The sequence below is a fragment of the Pistacia vera genome, unplaced genomic scaffold (assembly GCF_008641045.1).
Source record: "Pistacia vera cultivar Batoury unplaced genomic scaffold, PisVer_v2 Contig570, whole genome shotgun sequence".
Taxonomy (NCBI): domain Eukaryota; kingdom Viridiplantae; phylum Streptophyta; class Magnoliopsida; order Sapindales; family Anacardiaceae; genus Pistacia; species Pistacia vera.
In genome coordinates this window covers 1,202,869-1,227,105 of record NW_022196413.1, presented here as the reverse complement: position 1 = coordinate 1,227,105, position 24,237 = coordinate 1,202,869, and the positions used below count along the sequence as shown (strand labels likewise).

At 33.7% G+C, this 24,237-nt stretch overlaps 6 protein-coding genes across 9 annotated transcripts; 4 read left to right on the top strand and 2 right to left on the bottom strand.

Annotated features, from left to right (window-relative positions):
* Positions 1-831: 831 nt before the first annotated feature.
* On the top strand, positions 832-1,967 carry LOC116108933 (protein CUP-SHAPED COTYLEDON 3-like). The gene is made up of 3 exons (XM_031395169.1): positions 832-985; positions 1,066-1,340; positions 1,875-1,967. Exons 1-3 carry the CDS (start codon positions 832-834, stop codon positions 1,965-1,967), a joined length of 522 nt encoding a protein of 173 aa, XP_031251029.1.
* A 1,561-nt stretch (positions 1,968-3,528) lies between these two features.
* LOC116108869 (NAC domain-containing protein 45-like) lies at positions 3,529-4,385 on the top strand. The gene is made up of 3 exons (XM_031395100.1): positions 3,529-3,701; positions 3,788-4,050; positions 4,163-4,385. The coding sequence occupies exons 1-3, from the start codon at positions 3,542-3,544 to the stop codon at positions 4,244-4,246; spliced, it is 507 nt and encodes a 168-aa protein (XP_031250960.1). The 5' UTR covers positions 3,529-3,541; the 3' UTR covers positions 4,247-4,385.
* Positions 4,386-5,314: 929 nt separating this feature from the next.
* Positions 5,315-7,162, top strand: LOC116108993 (NAC domain-containing protein 96-like). Its single transcript, XM_031395236.1, has 4 exons — positions 5,315-5,576; positions 5,661-5,932; positions 6,268-6,802; positions 7,075-7,162. The coding sequence occupies exons 1-3, from the start codon at positions 5,429-5,431 to the stop codon at positions 6,406-6,408; spliced, it is 561 nt and encodes a 186-aa protein (XP_031251096.1). The 5' UTR covers positions 5,315-5,428; the 3' UTR covers positions 6,409-6,802; positions 7,075-7,162.
* LOC116108932 lies at positions 6,491-8,034 on the top strand. Its single transcript, XM_031395168.1, has 3 exons — positions 6,491-6,802; positions 7,075-7,491; positions 7,597-8,034. Exons 1-3 carry the CDS (start codon positions 6,491-6,493, stop codon positions 7,876-7,878), a joined length of 1,011 nt encoding a protein of 336 aa, XP_031251028.1. The 3' UTR covers positions 7,879-8,034.
* Positions 8,035-8,613: 579 nt separating this feature from the next.
* LOC116108950 (protein ARV 1-like) lies at positions 8,614-13,203 on the bottom strand. Of its 3 annotated transcripts, none has more exons than XM_031395182.1 (9): positions 13,051-13,203; positions 12,910-12,957; positions 12,724-12,813; positions 12,519-12,564; positions 12,329-12,411; positions 12,148-12,242; positions 11,415-11,481; positions 11,204-11,279; positions 8,614-8,847 (listed from the first exon to the last, which is right to left on the bottom strand). In XM_031395182.1, exons 1-9 carry the CDS (start codon positions 13,135-13,137, stop codon positions 8,744-8,746), a joined length of 696 nt encoding a protein of 231 aa, XP_031251042.1. In that variant the 5' UTR covers positions 13,138-13,203; the 3' UTR covers positions 8,614-8,743. The 3 variants fall into 3 exon arrangements, with proteins under 3 accessions (XP_031251042.1, XP_031251043.1, XP_031251044.1); XM_031395183.1 differs by having other exon boundaries at positions 12,913-12,957; XM_031395184.1 differs by lacking the exon at positions 12,910-12,957.
* A 2,220-nt stretch (positions 13,204-15,423) lies between these two features.
* Positions 15,424-19,787, bottom strand: LOC116108949 (B3 domain-containing transcription factor NGA1-like). Of its 2 annotated transcripts, none has more exons than XR_004124704.1 (4): positions 19,301-19,787; positions 17,182-19,139; positions 16,957-17,037; positions 15,424-15,710 (listed from the first exon to the last, which is right to left on the bottom strand). XR_004124704.1 is itself a non-coding variant. In XM_031395181.1 (4 exons), exons 2-3 carry the CDS (start codon positions 19,130-19,132, stop codon positions 16,980-16,982), a joined length of 1,263 nt encoding a protein of 420 aa, XP_031251041.1. In that variant the 5' UTR covers positions 19,133-19,139; positions 19,301-19,787; the 3' UTR covers positions 15,424-15,710; positions 16,957-16,979. The 2 variants fall into 2 exon arrangements, 1 of the variants encoding a protein (XP_031251041.1); XM_031395181.1 differs by having other exon boundaries at positions 17,928-19,139.
* Positions 19,788-24,237: the final 4,450 nt, after the last annotated feature.

Here is a 24,237-nt window from a genome sequence, read left to right as displayed (position 1 = left end):
ATCTAATGCTTAATTGGTTAGTGGACCCTCCTTATAAACCTACTTTGTAGTTTCTAGGAACCACAGGGTGTAATGGGTTACCCCTTGTGAGACTACTACCACTATATTTATTTATTAATTTAATGATCCGAAGCTGTTTAGAGACGTTATGGGATGAATGAATAGAGGCAAGGAGAAGGAGAAGGAGAAGGAGAAGGAGAAGAAGGAGATGTTGATGGAAATGTAGTTAATAGTCAAAAATTTACTGAGCATATAGATGTTTAGTGGAGAAGTTATTGTGTCCCCTTTTCCTTTTCCACTTAGTTATAACAATTGGTCAGATGATCCTTTCTAGTAATATGTTGTGTTTAGAGTGATAATTTGAACAAAGTGAAATTGAGAAGAATGTTCCCAGAAAGAGCATCTTTGAATAATTGAAAAATGGAAAGCATTTGATTTGCCTGACTTTATAAACTTGCTATGGAAGGATAGATATATGTCATATGACAAACTAACTAATTATAAAATTACATAAAAATTAAAGTGATTGTGCGATATGACGTCCCAAGCCAATGATATAAGATGCATTATAGTTAGCAGAAGAAGTTGTATCATGTTTTGGAGACTAGTCTCCAACAACACCTTCCCAAATAATTTTCCCAACCCAAGCTTCTTAGTTAAGGCCAAGACTTTGACCAATAACCAAGTCAATGCCATTCAATTTTTATATTTTTCTATATATACATATAACCAACTGCCTAGTTTTACTCATCACTTACTACCTCTCTTATCACCCTTCCAAAACTTATTTTAATCTCTCTTCCATTAATTACTTTGATCAAATCAATTTTAATGGACAACTTTAATGGCATGGGATACAGATTCCATCCCACTGAAGATGAAATCATCAACCATTTTCTTGAATCAAAGATGAAGTGTGGCACTGATTTCTCTGCAGTAATTAAGGAAGTCGATATTTCCAATTTTGAACCTTGGGAATTGCCAGGTACGTATACATATAATTTAATATTGTTAAACTATCTATATATTTTGAAATGCCAAATTGTTTTATATTTTTTTGTGCAGTCCATTCACCACTATCCTCAGATGATCAAGAGTGGTACTTTTTCAGTACAATTGCTTATAAGCCTTCCAATAAGAGTACTAGTAGAAGAGTAGTTGAAAGAACAACTAGGGCTGGATTTTGGAAAGTCACTGGCAAAGATCGTGAAATCTACGATGACAACAGTGGACAACTGATTGGTAAAAGAAAAGTTTTGGTTTTCTACCAAGGTCATGGTTCTAATGCCGTCAAGACAAATTGGGCGATGCATGAATATCATTCCCAGACAGTAAATCAGGCATATATCTGTTCTCATCTTCCTTATATTTTTTTGCCTTGCATTCCCGTTTCCCAGGACGATCATCATCTCTTTTAGTAACCTCCTGCATTACCTCCGATTTTTTAAACTTTACGATTGATGAATAATTAAGCGACAAGATGCATGTTTAATTTAGTTGCTCCTTACTGATATATTGATTAATATTGTACAACTTGAAGTATTAAAACTACAATCTTTTTTTTTTTTTACTGCTCTCGACATTTTTCTAGATCATATGGACATTTTGTGTACGGTACATGGACAAATATGCATGCATACAATTACAAAATATCTTATTGAACGTAGTATGAAGGATAGCAGCGGTAGCTAAAAATGATATTTTGTTTGTTCTGACTTTCGCTAAAAGTTTAATAAGTACGTAAGAAACTTTAGCTTCTTTTTTAATATAAAAATAAATATTTCTTCCTCATGTCATCTGCCAAATAACACAACCACAAGATAACGAGCTTCTTTTTTTAAAATAATAATAATTTTTATTTTTGACTCGTGCAGAAGAGTTATGTTCTTTGTCGCTTGAAAAGAAAATCAGATGATACAGAAGATGATCAACCAAGTTCCCATTGGGCTTCTACTTCACGAAATTAATATCTGAAATTTGATATAATAGCAGGTAGTAAAAGGATTACTTATTTGTATATGGATTGTAATAAATTAAGCTGATATTCTCACTTGCTTATTGTATATATAATCACTGTAGAGATGAATGGTAAAACTGTATTAATTAAATTGATCCCTATTAGTATTATGTTAATGTCTATTTCATAAGACTTCAATAATAGTTATTAACTAATCATATTTTTTTTTTATAAAGACATCTATGGTAATAATACTTTGTTTTTAGTCATTTTCAGATGCGAGTCTGAACGGGAATTTCAAGTGTGGCATGTTGATGGAATCAACTACAGTGCTGGAATAAATATGGAGTTACCCCTTGAATATTTAATTAGTAATTAGGACATACTATATTATGTTTTTAGTATATGTAATGCAAAGTATTTTCATTTGTAAGTATTTACAATTATCAACTTTATTAAAGAATGTTTAAGAATGTTTTTAATTATGTAATTCAATTATTAACTATATATGTGAGTTGACATTAAAATAAATACACTTTCACTTGTTAATTTAACTATTTGATTGTATTACAATGGATGATTATTACAGCGTGTCAAAAAAATTAAATTATAACATCACCACCTATACATAAAACAGTACTCCATAATATCGGAAATAAAGTCTATCATGATTTTATTTTATATTTTTTTTTTTTTGGACATGCATACTTTGACCCTTATTTCTCTCTACATAGATAATTTCTCGTACTAATAAAAAAGTGTCGTTCCTATGAAAAATGTTTGTTAAGAATTAACTGAAATTGAGCATTCCTAGAATATTCATTGAAGCTTGTAACACAAGGAGGTAGAAACTTGCAAGAAGCTGATTAATCATATAGGCATAACAAACTCAAAACCAACAAATTTTAAAAAATATATTGAAGCTTAAAACAAAAGTTCTCGGAATCAAGTAACGAATAAATAAACAAATATAATGCTGATTCCTTTTTAATTAAACTCAGATTGAGGCAGTCTAGAATGTTCCATGAAAGCATTTTGATCACTAACTAAACTGCACTAAAAGCTTTTCCAGAATGTTCTCTAGAACATCTACTAAAATCATATTTATATTTGAATACATATATATTAGAATTGCCTTGATATATATAATTTATTAACTTCTGAAAGAAGGGAAAGTTAGTGAGCAACAGGACGACTTCACAAGAAAGTTTATAGTGATTCCTTCATGAATTGTTTTATATTTAATTGAATGAATAAAAATTGAGTTAGCAGATGTTATTAATTGATAAAAAGTAAAATAATAATAATAATAATAATAATAATTCTGTTGCATACACGATGACATGAGATCCATACGTGCATGGCGTGTACGTATCCCTTCACACGGTTTTAAGTTTGAGTTATGGGGTCTAGTCTACTAACACTTCTACGTGTCTATATCACGTCAGCAAACTTCTTAAATAAGGTCAAGACTAGTCAATGAGATAGAAACCATCACATCTCCAATTCTATAAATAAATGATCTCTTTCTCTTCTATATATAGAAAAATATATACTTTCTATGTATTGAATTGAAAGAAGAAAATGAGCAATTTTAATGTTCAATTGCTGGGACACAGATTCCACCCAACTGATGAAGAAATTATCACGTATTATCTGGAAAGAAAGATGGCTGGCCTTCATATTCCTCACAACGTAGTTAACGAAGTTGATATTTGCAAATTCGAGCCTTGGGAATTGCCTCGTAAGTGTTTATCACCACTTGCACAATCGGTTTATATTTCATATTATTTAACCATTCATTGATTGTTGTTTTGATGCTGCATGTAGAGCTTTCAGCGCTGTTAGATGATGAAGAGTGGTACTTTTTCAGTACACCTTGCAAGTATGCCAACGGTAAAGGGACCAAAAGAACAACCAAGGGTGGTTACTGGAAAGTGACGTGTAATGATCGTCGTGTTTGGGACGAATGCGAAGAGAATGAGATTGGGAAGCAAACGACTTTGGTTTTCTACAAAGGACGTGGTTCTAAAGCGGTGAAGACCGACTGGATTATACATGAATACCATTCCAACAACGCCTCTTCTTATCAGGCATTATAAGTTTACTGATCATATTGTTTCTTATTTTTTTTTTTTTTATTATTTACCCTGATAATATGTTGTTATATTTATGAGCATTTCTTTTTTCTTTAAACTTTTGCAGAATGCATTTGTTTTCTGTCGCCTTAAAGGACAATTAGAGGATGGGTCAAATGCTTATACCGGCGGCAAAGCAAGCTACAGTTGAGCTTACGATTCTCGAAATCATGATGCAAATATGGAATGAATAGTTAGGGTTGGATGACAGGTGATGGACAGAATCGCAGGGAAGAGTCATGTCATCCATAAAGAAACAAATTATATGCAATATTGTTGGGGAGTGGAGTTCCCAAATAAAAGTTTGAGTGATTTTTTCTATACATGTCTTAATTTGTAAGTTGTGTTTGTTGTACGTGTTATGTAGCTCAGTGTAAGCTATGGTCATGTTTGATTGTAGTCTAATCAGTACTAAAATGAATTTGCTTTTGTGGAAATTGAAACGTGGTACAGTGACAGGGAGAATGTAACAAGAATATATGAATTGGGTAGGTAAAAATAAAATTGAAATTAAGGTATTCTAGAACATTCTAGGAAAGCTGCTTTTAGTAATTTATTGAAAGAACTTATGAAAGAAGGGGTAGATATAAGTAAGTGGGGAACATAACAAATCAAGGAAAGTGACCAGAAACAAAATGAAACAATTTGAGAAGGGAAGAAAACAAAATCAATGGAAGGTTTATATATAATATTACTTTTATCTAGTAGCTGTATTTTTAACCATGATTCTATAACTATCTATCTATCCCTAAATATTAATCCTAGCCATATATAACATAAGTTTTTAAGAGATAATAATTGGGTCATTAACTGATTTGAGTTTATGATTTATTAATATTTATATTTGTGGGAACTTGGTTTTTTTTTTTTTTTTTTTTTTTTAAATATGAAAAATATTAGATCAATTTATATATACTTCAATTAATCCTTCTAAATACTGAATTTATCGATAGAATAAAGACTCTAATAATTGCCTCTTATTAACGACTAAAGAGACTGCAACCCTCTAATAAACTTGGTCGGTGGAAAGAGAGGCAGACGCGGTTTCGCTCGCTGCTCTTAAGTACCTCTCCATCCAGTATCCTGAGAACACGTATCCAAAAGGCAGCAGATATCTTCGTAATTAACCCCACGAAGACTTAAGGCAACAGAGAATGTTGAAGTCAAGTCAATGTGTTACGTCTGTATATAAACGAGAATAGTGAGTGATCAATCGCCATTGCCTATCTATCTCTGCTATTTCTGCTGCCTTCTTCTTGTATTGTAATTTGTAAAGCTTACGATATTACTCTTTCTCTTCTCTCCTATACTTCCATCCATTTCTATAATTAAAATGAACGAGGTGGTGGGATTCAGATTTCGTCCAACTGATGAAGAAATCATCACGTATTATCTTGAAATGAAGATGAGCGGCCATGAATTCCCTTTCCCTACCGTTAAAGAAGTTGATATCCTTAATTACAATCCTTGGGAATTGCGCGGTAAGTATTCAGTTATACACTCACACTCACTACACAATCATTTTAAACCAACAAATTAGTGAACTTGTTTTTACACATATGCAGAGCACTCGCTACTCCCAGATGATCAAGTCTGGTACTTTTTCAGTGCACCTTCTAAAAAGTATGCCAACAGTAAACGGACGGCCAGGACAACTAGTGAGGGAACAGGATCCTGGAAAATAACTGGTAGGGATCGTGAGGTCAAGAACAGAGGTAGTGGGGAGGTGATTGGTATCAAAAAGACTTTGGTTTTCTACAAAGGTCGTAATCCTGATACAATCAGAACCAGCTGGGTGATGAATGAATTTCATTCCATCTACGCCGCTTCTTATCAGGCATACCTTTCCTTCTTTCTTATTTACTACTTCAACTAGTTTAGTGATTATGGCTTGTCTTCTGTCTTCGCTTTCATGTTTTATCCATAAATTTCTGTATCAAATGTGTTCTGCCATTTTTCTATATTCTATCTAATTTCTGTTGGATTAAGTGCCGGGCTGCGTAATGTAGCCGGGCTTTGTTGATTTTGCAGCAATTTAGTTGGAGTGATATCAATGCAAATAATTGATTAATGGAATTCTGTTTGCTCTGTTTTATCACCTACAAGTTAAATAAAGTAGTATAATGCGGGCTGATGAATTTTTTTTTTTTTTTTTCCTTTTGACTTGTTCAGAAGGAATTTGTTCTTTGTCGCCTAAAATTAAAATTCGATGATAAGTCGGCTACTTTGCAAAATGAAAGCAGTTTTCGGTTTAATCGTGGGCATCATGAACCACAAAATATTGGTTCACCGGTAAGTAGGAATCTGTCTTAATCTGTATTATCAGAGTATAAGAACATGCCTAGAACTAATGCTTGATTATTCATTTTTACTCAAGGTAAACCGTGAGCTGCCAATGGAACTAGATATGCTTGATTCCAGTGATGAGATAAATGAAGATGACTTCTCTATACTGCAATCGTTTCTGCACCCAGAGCAAGGTTCTTCGCCGTCCAATGGATCTAATAACGAATTTAATGTCAGGAGTTCTCAATTAGACATGAGTGACCAGGATGACGAATTTGTGAATTCACTATTGTCAACCGATTTTCAACTCTATGAAGAAACCATTCACACCCGTCCTCATGGGTGCAACCCAACACAGCCACTGAGAGGAGTGTATGTTGGGGATAGCAGTGATAGTGACACCGAAACCCTCCAGGCACAGGTAAAGAAATATCTGCTATTAGTTATTGGAAAATTTATTTCATGTATGTTTTTTAACTGAAGTCGTGTTATATAGGAGGTTTTTATTAGTATCATGGGTCTTGAAAGATCTTCACTTGATAATTTGGGATATGTTGACATATTGCACTAGCCAAATACTCATGCTTTGCTGCACTCCTGCCACTGCCACCATAGTTTTTGTGAATATTTTATACCTTGTTGATTTAGGAAATTTTTAAGATTAACTTGTACTTTCATATTTATATGTAACAGTATGGGGATGCTGGTTTGAAAGAATACCAGCAGATGCAAAAGATTCGAGCATCTACTGAAACTCTGCCTTCTCTCAATCTTCAGACTCTCAAGCTTCAGACTCGAGCATCTACTGAAACTCTACCTTCTCTCAAGCCTCAGACTCGAGTATATACTGAAACTCGACCTTCTCCCAAGCTTCGCCGAAATGAAAACGGAGAATATGGTTTATTTCATGATGAGATGTTGGCATCAACTGCCAACTCAAAAACAGATATGCCTAAGAGAATTAATTTGGTCCATAGTGATTTACCTACTAACACCAGAGCTTGGAAAGCTCAACCTCAACCAAAATCCCACAACTTGGTAGAAAGGGAATGTGCTCCTAAAATACTCCAATTAAATGGTGAAGGTTCACGCACAGTATACAGAGATAGGGTAATGATGCTACTCCACACACTTTTCAGCTCAAGTCTCAACATATTGCAGGTGGTATTATTATTTATATAATGATGTAAAACTCTTCATGATTTCTTTTTGCAGGCGAGAGAAGTTAAAGAGCCTGCTATTAATCTGCCTCAAATGGGAAATCCTACAGCGAAGCTGCACAAAGATCGTAAAATGCCAGAAACAACCAAAGCAGAAACAAATTTAAAGTCAAGATCTACTACGTCTGATTGCAGCAATAGAAAGGGCTCCTTCATTGTCATGGAGACTTCTCCATTAGACCATGAGCAAATCCCACCATCGATATACATTTGGAATATAGCTGTAGGTATAGTTTTGTCGGTATTCTGTATTTGGGAGATGGCGTCTCTTCATTAAGTGATGCCCTACTTAACACTTTTTAAGCCTAGGATGTCATCAACATGACCAATAGGTCCAATACCATTTACTAATAAGCTACAGAAGGTCCTTATGGGTTTCAATCCCTAAATCTCCGTATAATCATAATGAATGTAATTTTTTTTTTTTGGGCCATTTATTGAGCTTTATCTTATGTTATGTGTGTGCTTCAAGTCTTAATATAATGGTGTTATGAAGGTATAAAGATGTTCAGAATCTTAATAGTATAAGCCTAGTAATGGGCCCGTTAGGGATGTGACGACCTTGTGACCCATGGGTATTCTCCACGATGTTAGATGTCATTTAACGATAAGATTGAAAACTTATGCTGTAGAAATCAACAAGGGCGTTTACAGTTTACCATCTCACCAACGTAATCTTAATTGTTTCTCTGTTTGATAAATGAATAAGATGTTGGTTGGCTTCTGTAATCACTAGATAGGAAATCACCAGAAAATTTCTTTTAATTCCATGAACCCTTTGCCCCCCTTTGCCAGTGTTGGTTCAATGATCAAATTCTCTTTAAGCGTCTTTTGCTCTATATGGAAGACTAAAACCAGTTTAAGTACTAATTGTTTTGCATAGTTTGGAGTGGTGCATGCTTAATTAATTTAGCACGAGAAAAGATCTTTACACTAGATCAAGGGTGGAAGTGAAGGGAATGCCCTACTTCAAATTATGAAAAGCAATAACTCGAACTCAGAAGTCAGAAGTACCTTATGTCTTCAACATGATTCGGAGCCATTGCAGTGCAGGATAATCTTAACTAAATTTTACATAAAGCGCAACATCATATGCTCTGTTTAAATATATCGAGGCAATCAGACGATTAAAAATGTCTACATTATCTAAAAGATGTTAACTTGAGCCCTTGAATAACAAAGAACTTTACAGCATGTGCAACAAAGCAGGCCCCTACAATTTTGTTCATAGCTGACTTCGTGATCACTGATTTACACATAAAAGGAAGCATGTTAGAGATCCACACAAGCAGCATGAAATTCTCAATTTCAATTCCGTCTTGACATTTATGAAACGTGTTCCATACGTATTTAAGATAGAAATTGATAGCCAGACAGGTATAACATTTAGCTAATTCCCGAATGTATAAACAAGCCATCAGTCGATCATTAACCAAAGCAATAAAAACAGGCCATCTTATCCTAATGAAGCTTATGTGTTCACTTATTCTCGTCATACCCTCCTCAGACATGTAACAACTTCTACCCATCAAACTTAATTCTTCTCTATTACAAATGTTGCAGGATGGCTGCCTGGCATACTCTGTGAAGCACTGCAGTTCCCCATGATTAATTTTCCAGTTTCAAAGAGTTCCCATAAAGGTATAAATACCATTTACAAAAATACCTAATTTGAATAATTGAAACCTTCCAACTTTATCTTTAGAAATTTCATGCATCCCTGTGAAGAAATACTTTGTTTTTACTTATTATTTCACAACGAAATATACAATGAATTTATAGCAAAAACAAAAGACTAATCTAGGAAGTAAATTGTTACATTTTTATTATAACTGATCTAATTCTTAATAGCTTTGATCCTAACCTGATATAGAATATAGTCTTTAATGAGAATAATCCTATTTCTTATTTTACACTCAATACTCCCCCTCAGGCTGGAGCATATAAGTCATATGCACCAAGCTTGTTACAAATAAAATCAACACGAGAACCCTTGAGAGACTTAGTGAGGATGTCTGCTAACTGGTCGTTGGAACTGACATAACTAGTTGTAATACACCCTGATAGAACTTTCTCTCGAACAAAGTGACAATCAATTTCTATGTGTTTAGTCCTCTCATGAAATACTGGATTTGAAACAATATGAAGGACAACCTGATTATCACAAAGTAACTTCATTTGTGATACTTCAACAAATTTCAACTCTTGAATTAGTTGTTTTAACCAAATAAGCTCACAAGTGGCTAAGGCCATTGCACGATACACTTCTTCAGCACTTGACCTTACAACAACCGCTTGTTTCTTACTTTTCCATGAAATTAGGTTTCTTCCAACAAAAACCTGAGGTTGCATTATAATCATACTTGGGAGTTAGTTTCCTTACCTCCGGGCCATTCGATTGTTGGTTGTCGATAGATTTACACTGTAAATGTTGGTTTTCTCAGAGGAAGTATGCACTGGATATTCTAGAGGAAACAAGGACGTCAGATTGCAGACCAATAGACTCTCCTATGGATCCTAATTTAAAACTTTCACCTGGACAAGGGGAGCCTCTTGCTAATCCTGGAAGGTATCGAAGACTTGTTGGAAAATTTAACTATCTTACTATCACACGACCTGATATTTCCTTTTCTGTCAGTGTTGTAAGTCAGTTCCTTCAAACTCCATGTAATAGTCATTGGGATGCAGTTGTCCGGATTTTAAGGTATATCAAGGGAGCACCAGGTAGAGGCTGTCTGTATGAAAATAAGAGTCATTCACATATTGTCAGATATTCAGATCCTGATTGGGCAGGTTCTCCATCTGATAGACGTTCTACCTCAGGTTTTTGTGTTCTTGTTGGAGGAAACCTAGTTTCATGGAAAAGTAAGAAACAAGCGGTTGTTGCAAGGTCAAGTGTTGAATTAGAGTATCGTGCAATAGCCTTAGCCACTTGTGAGCTTGTTTGGTTAAAACAACTAATTCAAGAGTTGAGATTTGTTGAAGTATCACAAATGAAGTTACTCTGTGATAATCAGGTTGCCTTTCATATTGCTTCAAATCCAGTGTTTCATGAGAGGACTAAACACATAGAAATTGATTGTCACTTTGTTCGAGAGAAAGTTCTATCAGGGTGTATTGCAACTAGTTATGTCAGTTCCAACGACTAGTTAGCAGACATCCTCACTAAGTCTCTCAAGGGTTCTCATGTTGATTTTATTTGTAACAAGCTTGGTGCATATGACTTATATACTCCAACTTGAGGGGGAGTGTTGAAGTGTAAAATAGGAAATAGGATTATTCTCATTAAAGACTATCTTCTATATTAGGTTAGGATCAAAGCTATTAAGAATTAGATCAGTTATAATAGGAATGTAACAATTTACTTCCTAGATTAGTCTTTTGTTTTTGCTATAAATTCATTGTACATTTCATTGTGAAATAATAAGTAAAAACAAAGTACCCAACCCCACCAGTAAATACGAGTTATATTAAGGATACTCTGCAAGTTATTACAACAGGACATGATTTGACAAAAGTTATTATGATGCAGAGCGTAACATCTATGCATAAAGGCTATTTGTCACACCTTCTACGAAGTGAAAAAAAACTATATTTCTAACCTTTTAAAGCCACTATATTGGATGATAAAACCAGCAAATCAATAATGAATATCACAGAAGATGGGAATCTCCAAATCTGCAAAAGGCAAACTCTAACTTAGATGGATAATACAAAGTGAGAAGATTGCAGAAGGCGTGAACAAGAAGCCATTAAATATACTGGCTACAAATGAGCTATAATCAATACTTAAATACTGTTGAGAAACCATACCATCATCGCAACAAGAAAAATCTTAAAGTAACTGGAAATAAGGATTGCAAGAAGAAAGTCTTTGAACCTGTAAATTATTGGAAAATTTTGCTAAGTTATAATGACTACAATGACCATAAACATCAAGAATGCTACAAATAGAATGCTCGACAACACTTAATGCAACAATTTAGTTTTAGATGCAAAAGTCTTTGTTCTCTCAATCATATTTTTTTTCACAAACTGAATAAACAATTACATGATTTCACTTCTCATACCCAATACAGTTGCTGAAGAAACTAACCTGAGCATAGTGCGCTCTCTCTTGGAATATGCAAAAGACACTCTAGTAAAGGGCTTATAATGACCATCTTAAAGTTCACAAGATGTGGAATTGGCTGTACTGGGGGAAGGAGGAAATATCTGTAGGTTTTTCTGAATGCAATGCTCTTGGAATGCTAATTCTTAAAAGAAGTACCACATTCCTCTTACCTACTTTAATTCTACTACACATTGTTTTAGTTGTATCTGCTAAAAGACCAAAAATACCTCATGAAGTGATCCTTTTTTTCATCATCCCGTACATGGTCCAGTATCCTTAGTTCAATAATGCCAAAACTAAGGAGAAGTTTTCTGACTCAAAGCAAAACTCAATGATAGAGCTGGTTAAAAACTAATGCAGGCACGGTTACTATTGCTGACCTCAAAAGTATCTAAATGCAAAGATACAGATTAAAAGTAATGCAATATTTACCTGGAAACTCCAGCTGATGTATTTAGGCAAAATCTTGACGCAAGAAGAAAAACACAAAGAAACATTATGTTTCCAAACACAACATCCTTCAACATCTACAAGTGATGATAATAATAAACTCATTCACTAATTATTTATAAAATCCATCAAATAATGTAAAAAAATTATCACGTGTCCCTACCTTTCGACATAGCCAAACTAAAGAAGAAAAATTCATGGGTGAGGACTGTTCTTCATTGCTTCGTCTCAAAAGCAGACTTCTGTCTTAGTTAGCTAAGGAATTTTACAGAAAATTTCACATGAATTTTCTAAAAAAATAATGAACTGGTTAAAGGCTCAAAGAAGATTATCAATTGCATGACCAAGGATACAAGCATCCAGAAGAATAAAACCAATAGTTGACTTCCATAATAAACCCTGCAAGGTTGTTAAGTACAAAGATCATGTTATCTTAAAGTCACTACGATGAAGTAGAATAGTTACAAGCAATGTAAAAACCTTCATAAAACTCGGATATAAAACAAACTTTATATCAATTAGCAATGGGAAAAGATGAGATTAATAAGAAAATATTACCTCAAGATTCACTGTTTCGCGATTGATGACATTATAGAGAAGATGCCTATAAGCTTGTGGCTTGTGTAGAATCAAATCAATCAAAAGAATCTACAATCTCCAAAAGAAACGGAAATACTCAGCAAACCAACCAAAATTCGGAAAAATCATTGCTACAAATTATTAAAAGCTTAAAAAGGGTTTCACCATGATTTCACATTCAATGTATTCGTCAGCAACTGCTCTGCAGTTCTCCTATCAATGAAAGGAGTGGATGAAACAATTTAAAATGCGAAAATTTGCAATTTAAGGCGAGAAAGGGAAAGCAACAGGGAAGAGAAATATTACACATTTCATGAGTCGAATGTTTCCAGGAGAATATTGCACGAACAGAGTTTTGATCCGAAACCCGCATTTAACACATCTGTAATCCATTTACACGCACAAAACTCAACTCTTAACACATCCACTCGGTGAGAGATTCTTCAATTGGATACGAGATTGTTGAGAAATCTATCAATATTCTCTTCTTCAGATGAAATATTTATGGATTTGACCCGACATGACGGCCTAGCCTGGCCCAAATTCTAAAGAGGCCCATAATGGCATAATCTGATATGTTAAAGGACTACCTGCATTCGGCAGGTCCGAATCGATGACTATTGGATTTGGCCGACCTCTGCTCTGATATTTAATTTAATATGTAAATAAATAGTAATATCATTCATTGGGTTCAAACTGAAATAAAAAATAGGTTAATTGTTCCATACAAGAACATATACAATAGCTTTCATGAGAATTATTTAATGATATTCTACTTTGGGTAATTAGTTTCATAAAATAAAATAAGTTAAAGCAAACAATATATATTGGGCAATATTGTTGAACATACCGTTAATTATCAAGGGCTAAGTTTGGTATTATTTTGACGTTAGAAGTTATATGATCAAGAGAATAAAGTGATAATTACAATGATATATCATATAAGTTCTTAATAAAAAGGTGTAATATATATATATATTAGTGGTATTCGGTTTGAGGTGGTATACGCGCGTGTTTATTGGTTGAAGATACAATGATTGTTTGGGGTAGTACTAGTTGAAGAGATTGAGATTGGTTGGAGTGTGGACCGACCACCATTTTTACTCGTGGCATTAGACCAGAACTATTATGGTAAATTTAATGTAACAATTAGGGTTTTTAACTGGGGGGTTAAATAGAAAGATATATAGAATAGAATGAGAAATTTGTAATTATAATTGAACGAATCAAATATTGTAAGCATATATTAAATGCATAGAGATGCATAAACGTGAAACAAGAAGAAAGTGGTCCACATAATATTGAGGGTTGGTAGGAGTAGCATTAGCAATGGCAAGCGTGATGTGCAGTGCAGTGCAGTGCAGTGCTGGTACTTGTACAAATGCACGCCTCGGCCTCTACACTGACGGTACTAATGAGTATAGATGAATTCACAGATTTTATTTTTTATTTATTTTTACAAAAGATGAGAAAAAATTGTAACGAATTTGTAGTCAGTCACACGTGGTCTCTTTATTTCCCATCAATTATTATACCTATTAAACCTAATTTATAGGTTGGGGATACCTCTATGGTAAAATTACGTGTCGTGTAGATACCTTTTATATTTATTATTATTATTATTATTGTTAATTGTTATGACCACGTACAATAATTATTGGACCATGCCTTTCTTATACTTATACATGCAGATGGTGCCTATATAACAATGCATTATTACTTTCCTCTAATTAATCTTCCCAAGTTGCATTAAGTAGTAGGTTTAATTATGTAATATATTCCATTAATTCATTTTGTATATGTTTTAGATACATCAATATGAAAGAATTAGTTACCTATATTATTAAAAAGTTATTGAAGAAGCGTTAATTAGTTGGAAGGATGAGGAAAACTAGGTATTTTAATTTAGAGCAAACAATGTATTTCCACCCGATGTTTAGCGAAATCTTAAGTTGATACATTTGATTGCATTTATTCTAAATTTTCACCCTTAAAATAACGTCATTTGCTTTATTTTAACAGATTTTCAACTTTTTACTATACCGTAGCATACGTTAGCATGCTAAAGTATGTTAGCGCTTTTTTTGATTGAAGAATGGCTTATATTAGTAAAAAAGCGGCTCATGTTAACAGCATCAAAGCCGACAGTTTTTGGCATTTTTTTGTTGATTTTGAAGTCCAAAATCACTTCAAAGACCATCGTTAGACTCCTCACAACCTCCTCTACAAAACTCATACCTTCACTTATCGACCTAATTCATCGTTTCCAACCACCTTCAACAGTCACTAACGGAATTAATTTAAGGATGAGAATATGGAATAAATTCAACCAGAGGTATCAACATAGGATTTCGTTAAACCTTGGGTGGGAATACGTCGTTTACTCTTTAATTTAATTACTTTATGCATTTATAAACACTTGAACAACCCATTCATTTAACTACATATTACCATTTATAAATGATGGTCTCAAGGAAGATTATTAATTATACATATGCATCTCACAAATAAGCAGCTTACTATAAAATATTAACTATCTTTAAATAATAAAACAGAAATAGAGTTTAAATTCATGTCTTCTTCCTTGCAATCTACAAAAATAGATTCAATTTATATTTTTATAACCAACTGGTTTACTTAATCAAAACATTTCCCAATGCAGTAAATGACAAGCTGATATAAATATATAATCGCAGTCTTCAAATTCAACCATCTCAAATATGCAATAGGCCACGCAGTTTCATTATACTATTACAAACTTTCGTTCTTTCTTTCTTTTACACCACAAAACTCAACAAAAATTGTTTACAACTCTTTTGGAGAGAACTATATATATACGACTGCTATACCTAATTAATTTAATTAACTGTTAAATACTTAGTATACACTTATTTTTCCTTGGGTAAATGCAAAAATGACGAGTTTTTGATGCATGCGGGCGATCAGTGTATAGTTGTATTCATTAGCTGCAGAACAGAAGGTGTTTAATTAGATCAACAACTATATAATACAAAGTCTTAATTTTATATATATATATATGCAGGAGCATATGCATATACATATAACATGAAGTTAATAAATATAAACAAGATGCATACAGTTACAAACATGAAGTTATTGATTAATGCCACAATCTGTAGACTGTATATGGGTAAGAATAGTCCTATATATGAAAAGACGTGCCTTCAATTGAAGCATGCATAACAGAAAACTAGAAATTCCATAAATTTGAATCAAATACATGAAGGCCTATATAGTATCTAGCATCATTAAAGTAAGAGCAAAAACGTTGTATATTACACATGATATCTAAATTCACCTTTTCCTAAGAATTTTGGTTGGCATATGTGTATGCACTGTGTATTTCCAACCATAGCTAACCAAGTACATGTCTTGAAATCTATAATAGCTCTTAGGTTTGTAATGGTGAACAACATATATATACAACTATTTCTGGTACATAAATTAAATATGGTTAGCAACCAAACATAGAGTATACTAATTTCTAACCGAAAATAATTGTAAAACTTCTGGAAGATGAGGACTTTCTAAGATTATTTATCATGTGGAAAACATTATATTTATGCTTTTCATATGTTTCATGCAATTACTTTACTAGTGGTTTGATTTAATTTCAGGCTTTTCATTCCTTTTTTATTATGAGACAACTTATTTCACGTTTTGAACATCCTCTTCCTTTTGACACAATCACGCCTTTATAATATGCTAGCTTAAAGGTAAGATAATTTGAAATGATGAAAAGTTTTAAAATAGATATAGATGAGCAGTAATGATATCACAGGAGTGAAACAAAATACACATTGCAGAAACATCCATAAATGGACTTTTCTACTCTTTTAGTTTGCTTCACAGTAGACTCAACTCATCTTGCTATTTGCTTATTGACTAAACACATATGCATTTCTTGACCATCGAAAATTAGGCATAATCCAAGCTCTAATATATTAATTAACTCACTTGGATTATACAATGTTTCTTCTCTCCTTTATTAGGCTAATCTATAAGACCAGATGTTTGATTAGAACTTAGTAACGTTAAAGCTGGAGAAGACCATCAAGGTTGAATGTATATCAATTAATAAATATATATTTTTTCAAACAATGAGATGCCATAGAATTAATCACAAATGCAGAGATTTTAATTGAGTCTTAATTCACATGATTAATAAAGCAAAAGCATTGAAGTTCTTACAAGCTTTCACTGAAGTCTTAGTCTCACGATAGGAAACCTCCTTTAACATAAAGGACTTTTTTGTGTATGTTGTGAAGGTAGCTGTAAAGGGATGATGAAGACATGAATTAGCTAGCAAGAAAGAAAAGAAAAAGCTAATTGCTGGGAATTAGTAAACAAGAAATGGAAAATTAATTATAAATTGAAATAATAATAATAAAAGTGATATAAGAATACAGATACTACCTTTTACAAAGCTGCAACTTTCTGCCTATCAACTGCTTAACTCCTTAACTATTCAGCAGCAGTAGGAAGATTTAACCTAACTTTGGTAATATATAGAAACAAACGAGAAAAGAGAAAAAGAGGGAAAGCAACAGCTTTAACGCTACCCATGGTTTAGCTACATAGCTAACTATATCACAAAATGCTGTCAGTGGAGAAAAAGAGAGAGAGAGAGAGAGTTGATAACCAAAGAGCAACAAAATTAGTCCCAACAAACTGGGTAGAGTCGATCGGGGCATGTGTACAGTTGCTAAATCCAGGACCTACTCAAGTAAAATATGGAAACCAAGATGGGAATAATTATAAGCTGAGAAATATGTGTATAAATATATATATATAATAATATATATTATACGTACATATGAAGATTTGAATTCCATATTGTTGTACTCTCTTTCATCTCTAGTTAGCTCTTTACAAATCCCAAACCTCAACTAACTAATTAATTTACTGAAAACTGAAGGAAGAAAGAAACAAAACAGCAAAAAAATAAAAATAAAATAAAATTCAAATGCTAAAATGTTTCTATAATTTTCTTCAAATGCACATATATAGCAATAAGATGTGATGGAAACAACAAAAAGAAATTCAACTTTTCACAGTAATGATATTCTTCTTGTGTGTTTATCGATCACTGGATATATATAGATATATAAGCTTATAGATCCAAATCAAAAGACAAGGAAGATTTTCCTTTGTGTGCATACTCAGATTGCGTTGTGGAGAATGAGGCATTATTGGGTAGCCTTGATTCGAGAGGAGGAAGGTAAGAGACTGAACTCATTGGGGCATGAACTATAGCGGGTGACGATTGTTCTTGTGTAGAGCACTCCATGTTTACACCGAACAGCCTAAGTCTTTTAGCAGCAGTGTTACCATGAACAACAGGCACAGAATCAATGACAAGCGGGGCATTCCCTCCCTCTTGGACTGCCCCAATTTGCTGTGTTGAGGATGATGACCTTATTGGGTAATTAAGGTGTGAGGCATTTCCATAAGAAAACATCTGCTGTTGTTGTTGGTGTTGGTGTTGGTGTTGTTGATGTTGATGTTGATGATGATAATAAGAAGGATAAATATTACTATAATTTAGACGTTGCAATTGCTCATAGTTTCTTGGAACGGAGAGAGATTGGGGAAGTGAGTAGAGTCTACCCCACCGGAACGACTGTTGAAAGTGTAGCTGATTCTGGAGGTGTATTTGCGCAATAGATGTGGGATCTGGAGCATCAGGCCTCCGCCTCCAATCAATGTATAAATGGTCTTTACCTGACTCACCCACACCTCTCTGAAACGAAACGATATCGCCTGCATCAAGCTTCTTCTCCTTCACAAAACGGCTCCATCCTTTAGTCATCACATAACTCTGGCTACTGTTCCAATAAGAATATCGGAAACGCCACGCTTTTCCATTCCGATCCTCGAAATTCAAGAGAAGCCCTTTTTCGTTCGATGAAGAGTCTAGTGGAAAGTACTTTTCGGCATGTTGTTTTGGAATTACAAGACGGTTTAGCTTGCCTACATCGCTTGGTGTTACAACTTTATCAAACATATGTTCTTTCTCGACAGACCTACTACTACTATCACCTTCAGCAGTACCTGCAGCAGTTCCAGTACTGGGTTCTTCATTATTATTATGATTATTTCCCAGTGATAAGTCCATCAGCTCAAGCTTCTTGTCAAAATTGATTGTTGTTTCTTGGCTTTTGTACTGTTCTTGAGAATCAAAGTTCCCCAACCATAGGTTTTGATGAGAAGGAACAAAAGTTTTGTACTTGGAAGAAGCAAAAGAGGAAGAGGATGAAGAAGAAAAAGGATGATGCTTACTGGTTTCTCTTATCACTTCCGGCGTCTCTTCATCTTCTTCTTCATTATTACAATACCCTTTTTCTTGTTGCACAAAGTTCATCATGATTCACCTATAAATTTGAATATGTTTCTTAACCCATACTGGATCTTAGGAAATGAAATAAAAATCTAAACTACAAGATAAAGAAATGAAAGAAAAAGGTTGGTTTAGGACTTTTATGGTGAAATAAAATAATGAAAATAAATAATAATAATACACAAGAGACCTCACCTTGTTTCTTAGTTGTATTGAAATTGTATGATCTCAGTGTCAGATCTTTGAGGCCCCAGAGAAGCAAAAGAAAGCAAACTCAGAAGAATAACGGCCGGTCGGTGCCCTCTTCTTTGACCCAAAACCCTAAAGAAGACAAAGACATGGATGATTTGAACAAGTTGTTGAGGTAATTAGCAGCTGAGAGAGTGAGAGTAAGAGGAAGATTGGGCTAACTAATTAGCTTCTGGAAGGTTGAAGCTGCAATTGATATTGAAGAAATAAAGAATTTTCTCTGGTGGTAATTTTAATTTTGGTACTTAAAGAGATAGATACCTATGATGAAATTGAGAGAGAGGGGGAAGGAGAAGGAGAAGGAGAAGGAGAGGAAGGATTATACTACGTAGGGGCCCATGAATGATCTGGTTCGGCTCATGTGAGTTTGTCCTTTTCATCATTTCCGGTTTATCTGTGTATATCTTCTGCGCTAATACCCAAATAGCCAGTTGGTCTAGTAGGCACTAAGCTTGCCATGAATATTGCCCCTCTCTCCAAAGTCATACACTAGTATTATTATTTTTTTTATTATTATTTTTTTTTAATAAGCCAAAGCCAGTTGTTTTTAAAGAGAGAGAAAGCATGTTGTAGTTAGATTTTGATCAGTTTTGACTTTGGTGTCATTCATTGTGTGCGCTGGTCCTGAGAGTGAGAAAAAAAAAAAGTTACAAGAGTTTAAGCGAGGCGAGATCGACCTGGCGCCTCCTACCTGTGGAAAAGATTCCTCTTCAATCATTCAATTAACCACGCACTTCCACTCTCTTTTGGACCGCATGCATGCATCTCAATTAATTTTAAAGTTATCAGTTGGATACAAGTTTTAATGGTCATATCTATTATCAATTGTGAGGATCCGAACTCGAGAGATTATGTTAGATCATCATTTTATTCCTCTACCCTCAAGACTCAAACTTGGGAGATCATGTTAGATTCTCCTCTTCAAAAACCATATTAAATCATCTTTTTGCTCTTTTACTATCAAGGATACTCGAACTCTAGAGGTCATGTTAGATCATCATCTTTCTCTTTTACTCTCAAATGGACTCAAATTTGAGAGACCATGTTAAATCATTCTATCACTTTTTTACCATCAAAAGACTCAAACTTGGGAGACCATGTTATATCATCCTTTAATCTTTTACCACCATTTCCACTTCTTCCCTTCCTTCCTATTCATTTTTATAATCTGCTGCAAATTAAGTTGATGAATGGTTCATTAATTCTATTTTTATAACTTATAATCTTAAGTTGACAAACACAAACAAAACCTCAACATCTTGCATGTTTTCATCTACTTTGGTAATTGTATATATAGCAAATGGGGTCATCGTTAATTTGAAAAATATAAAAAACAATGACTTTGTACTAGCGATTTATGGGAGTCGAGAGATATATTACTTGTTATTTAGCAATTTGTTGGGTTTGGTAAGCGAAGACGATTGGAAATTAAGGAAAACGTGTTAGTTAATTAACAAATCACAATTCTTAATATTTTATTAATTTAATTAACCTCAAAAGAGTTTCAACTTTCTACTACTAGCAACCCCCCTCTATATTTTTATTCAACTATAGATGCATATGGTCCAATTGAAAGAAATTTGGACAGCTATTGCACCCAGCAGCCTCTCAAGAATAAGTCATTAACTTTGACCTCCTTCAACTTGGCCAATGTTTAACATAAAATTTATTATTTATTTATTTAAACCAAACGATAATACTACTATTGAATTACTCTAATCTAATCAGCCTAGCTACCTAGCTGCTGCATGTGATCTTTATGACATTTCACTAATCAACTCATTTTAGGTTTATTTTATTTTGTCTATGATAAATTGATAATTAATGTGTTTTTAAAGGGAAATTAAATGAATGTGAGTGATTCTGTTGGATGTCTTAACTCTTAACACAACCTAGAAATCAAACAACCATGTATATACAATATGGATATAATTTAATTCAGTACTACCAACGGTCTATACCCAAATGTTACAGCAAAAACGCTGAAATGCCCATGAAATTTACATCAAAATTAGACAATTGGATTCATGTACATGTGTCTAATTATTATATCTCTTCTCTGAATGAAATACAACAGATAGTAACTTGATCTTGATGATGGTTTCGTTTTACATTGAAATACATAATTAAATGTTATGCCCTGAAATTGCTTCCTTACCGGATAGTGGATGTGGCTATTGATGATCATGTGGTCCAGTTTGATCGATCTTTCACTTTATGAAGTTTGACACAACCCTCCACGCAAACTATTGTTTTTATTGTGTGTACAGATGAATTCATTTCTTTGAAATTATAAGCAAACACAACATCATCAGGTCTCTTTGAAGATATATATATATATATATATATATATATATCACCACCAATGGCAGTGGCGAAATATATATAATGGAACTCTGAACTAATTGTTAGTTAAGACCCTAAATTAATTCAGTGTCAGTAAAAATATTAAATAATACATAACAGAGGGATTAATTGTTGTTCACGAGAGTATAATTTTATATCCAGCGCGGACCTGATCATGTATTGTTGCCAATAACTAACACAATTACGTACTTCTCGAAACAACTTGTAACGTTCATCTCGCTAAAGTTTTTAAACATGCACTGTGCACTGATAAATACATATAATAAATTTATACATACTTATTGACTAAAAATTGACCAAGTATATATTTATCAATTTCTTTGTTTTACTTGAGTTGCAACTCGCCAACTCCCATTTTTAAAACATTTTTTAAATTAACCATATGACTCAGCTACATTTTACGTACATTTACATGCTCCTATTTATATAAAATATTATATAATATTTGGTCATTTTGACCTCAAATGCATACAATAATTATATATATATTCTCAGAATTCAAATCAAATTTTTGTTTGTTCTATACATGTACAGGTAAAGAGTGTGTGTGTGTGTGTGTATTACATATGGACATAAAAGGACTAGGATTCGTATTTTTTTATTTAAAAAAAAAAAAACATGGAAATGATAGGACTATATTATATATCATTGATAAGAGAATGAATTTTGCATTGACAGAGAAAGAAAGGTACAGGATTAATGAGGGATGTATATTATGTAATGGTACTTGAAAATGCATATTGCAGGGGTAGATTAATTAATTTAGATAATGTTATAGAGGTGTGGGTAGTTAGATTCTCATAATTGAGTAGATAATGTAATGGAAAAATACCAAATTAACCAGGGTGGTTAAGAAGAAAAGTGAATACAGTTTCATAGAAACAGGTGGTAAGTGTCGTGTCTCGAGAATTGCCGAGGAAATATCACAAGTTAACATCAAAGTTCAGAGGGAGAGGTGGTGGTGCGCGCTGCTCTTTAAAGCTAAAGCAGCTAAAGCCTATACAAGCCCTACTGCGTAATGGGGACCGACCCCTCCCTCTCTTTCATCATTTATTCAGATGGAAGGTAATCTACGCCTCTCAATCTCAATCTCATCTCCTCATTTTTATACATATATCTTCTTTTAATTAAGTTATGTATTTGGCTTACAAATATGTAATAAAATTATACTAATTTAGGTGTGCACAGTAAATGTTGGTGGAGGTAGAGCTTGGGGATGGGTTTTTTTCAGGACCACAACCCTAACCCTAACCCTGGTTAGACAGAATATATTAGATTACAGTGATCTCTACCTCACCCACAAACACCCCCGCACACACGTGCACTATATTCCAGTTGGCGGTTGCCGCTATCTTGTTTCATAATTCCTGTTCCCTGTTGGCTTTTTGTCTCATATGCTCTCTCCCATCCACAGCCTCAAGCTTAATCAAAATCCTTTTATCATTTTATATACACCATCACCTCCCTTCAAAAAAAAAAAAAAAATTCCCTTTTTAATTATAGTACTAAACAATCAGTCTAAAATTAATCAATTACCATCTTCATATTAGAAGAACAAGAACAAACTAGGTTTTGCATAATATTCCCGAATATAAAGTTTTAAAAGGTAACATATATGGCTGATGCATTGCTGGGTGAGCACAGTCTATAGATACTAGCTATATATATGTAGAAGGTAGGGAGATAGATACATAGTGTAGTGTAATGCATGGTATGGCATGCTACTATGAAATTTTTATGATGGAACATGTTTAAAAGTAAAGCATGATAGATGGGTCTCAACCAAAGTAGTGGTATCAGTTTCACTATGATTATGATGATGATAATACCAACAACACAACTGTCATACCCCATAGTCTAGGACTAAGTAGCTACCTACATGTTTCAAATCACGCTATTTATACACACACTCAATATAATTTTTTATAATATGAAATATTGGGCCCATATGTAAGGGGAGATGGACACATACAAATCAACCAGGGAGCTATAGCTAAAAAAGGACTTCAATGGAGGCGAAGATACCCAAATAATTCCTTTTCCTTTTGGTTTAATATTTAATATATATATATTTATATGCCCACTGCATGCACCAGTAACTAGCTCCGGCAGTAGCGGCATATATATTCATTTTCATGTATCTACTAATTTATAAATGCTACGTTACCATTCTCATCATCTTCATCTTATGCTTCCTCTTCTTCTTAATAATATATATGAGTACTGCCCCACATCACTAGTCTGATGCTTGGCCCCACTCTGGTTCTGACAAACCGTTGAGCCTCTCTGGCTGTTAAGTCGCTTTACCTCTTCATTAGATGACCCATAGCCCACCTTTAGCCCCCCTGTCTCATTTATTCATGTTTCTGTGGTACCAATTAAAATTTATTATCGCAATCTTTTCTTTCTCACTAAAAATATATTATCTCACCACATCTGTCAATACTCAGTCCGTAGCCAAAAATTCCTTCGCCCTGAACTAACAACCACTAAACATTCCTTTACAATTTCTGCTT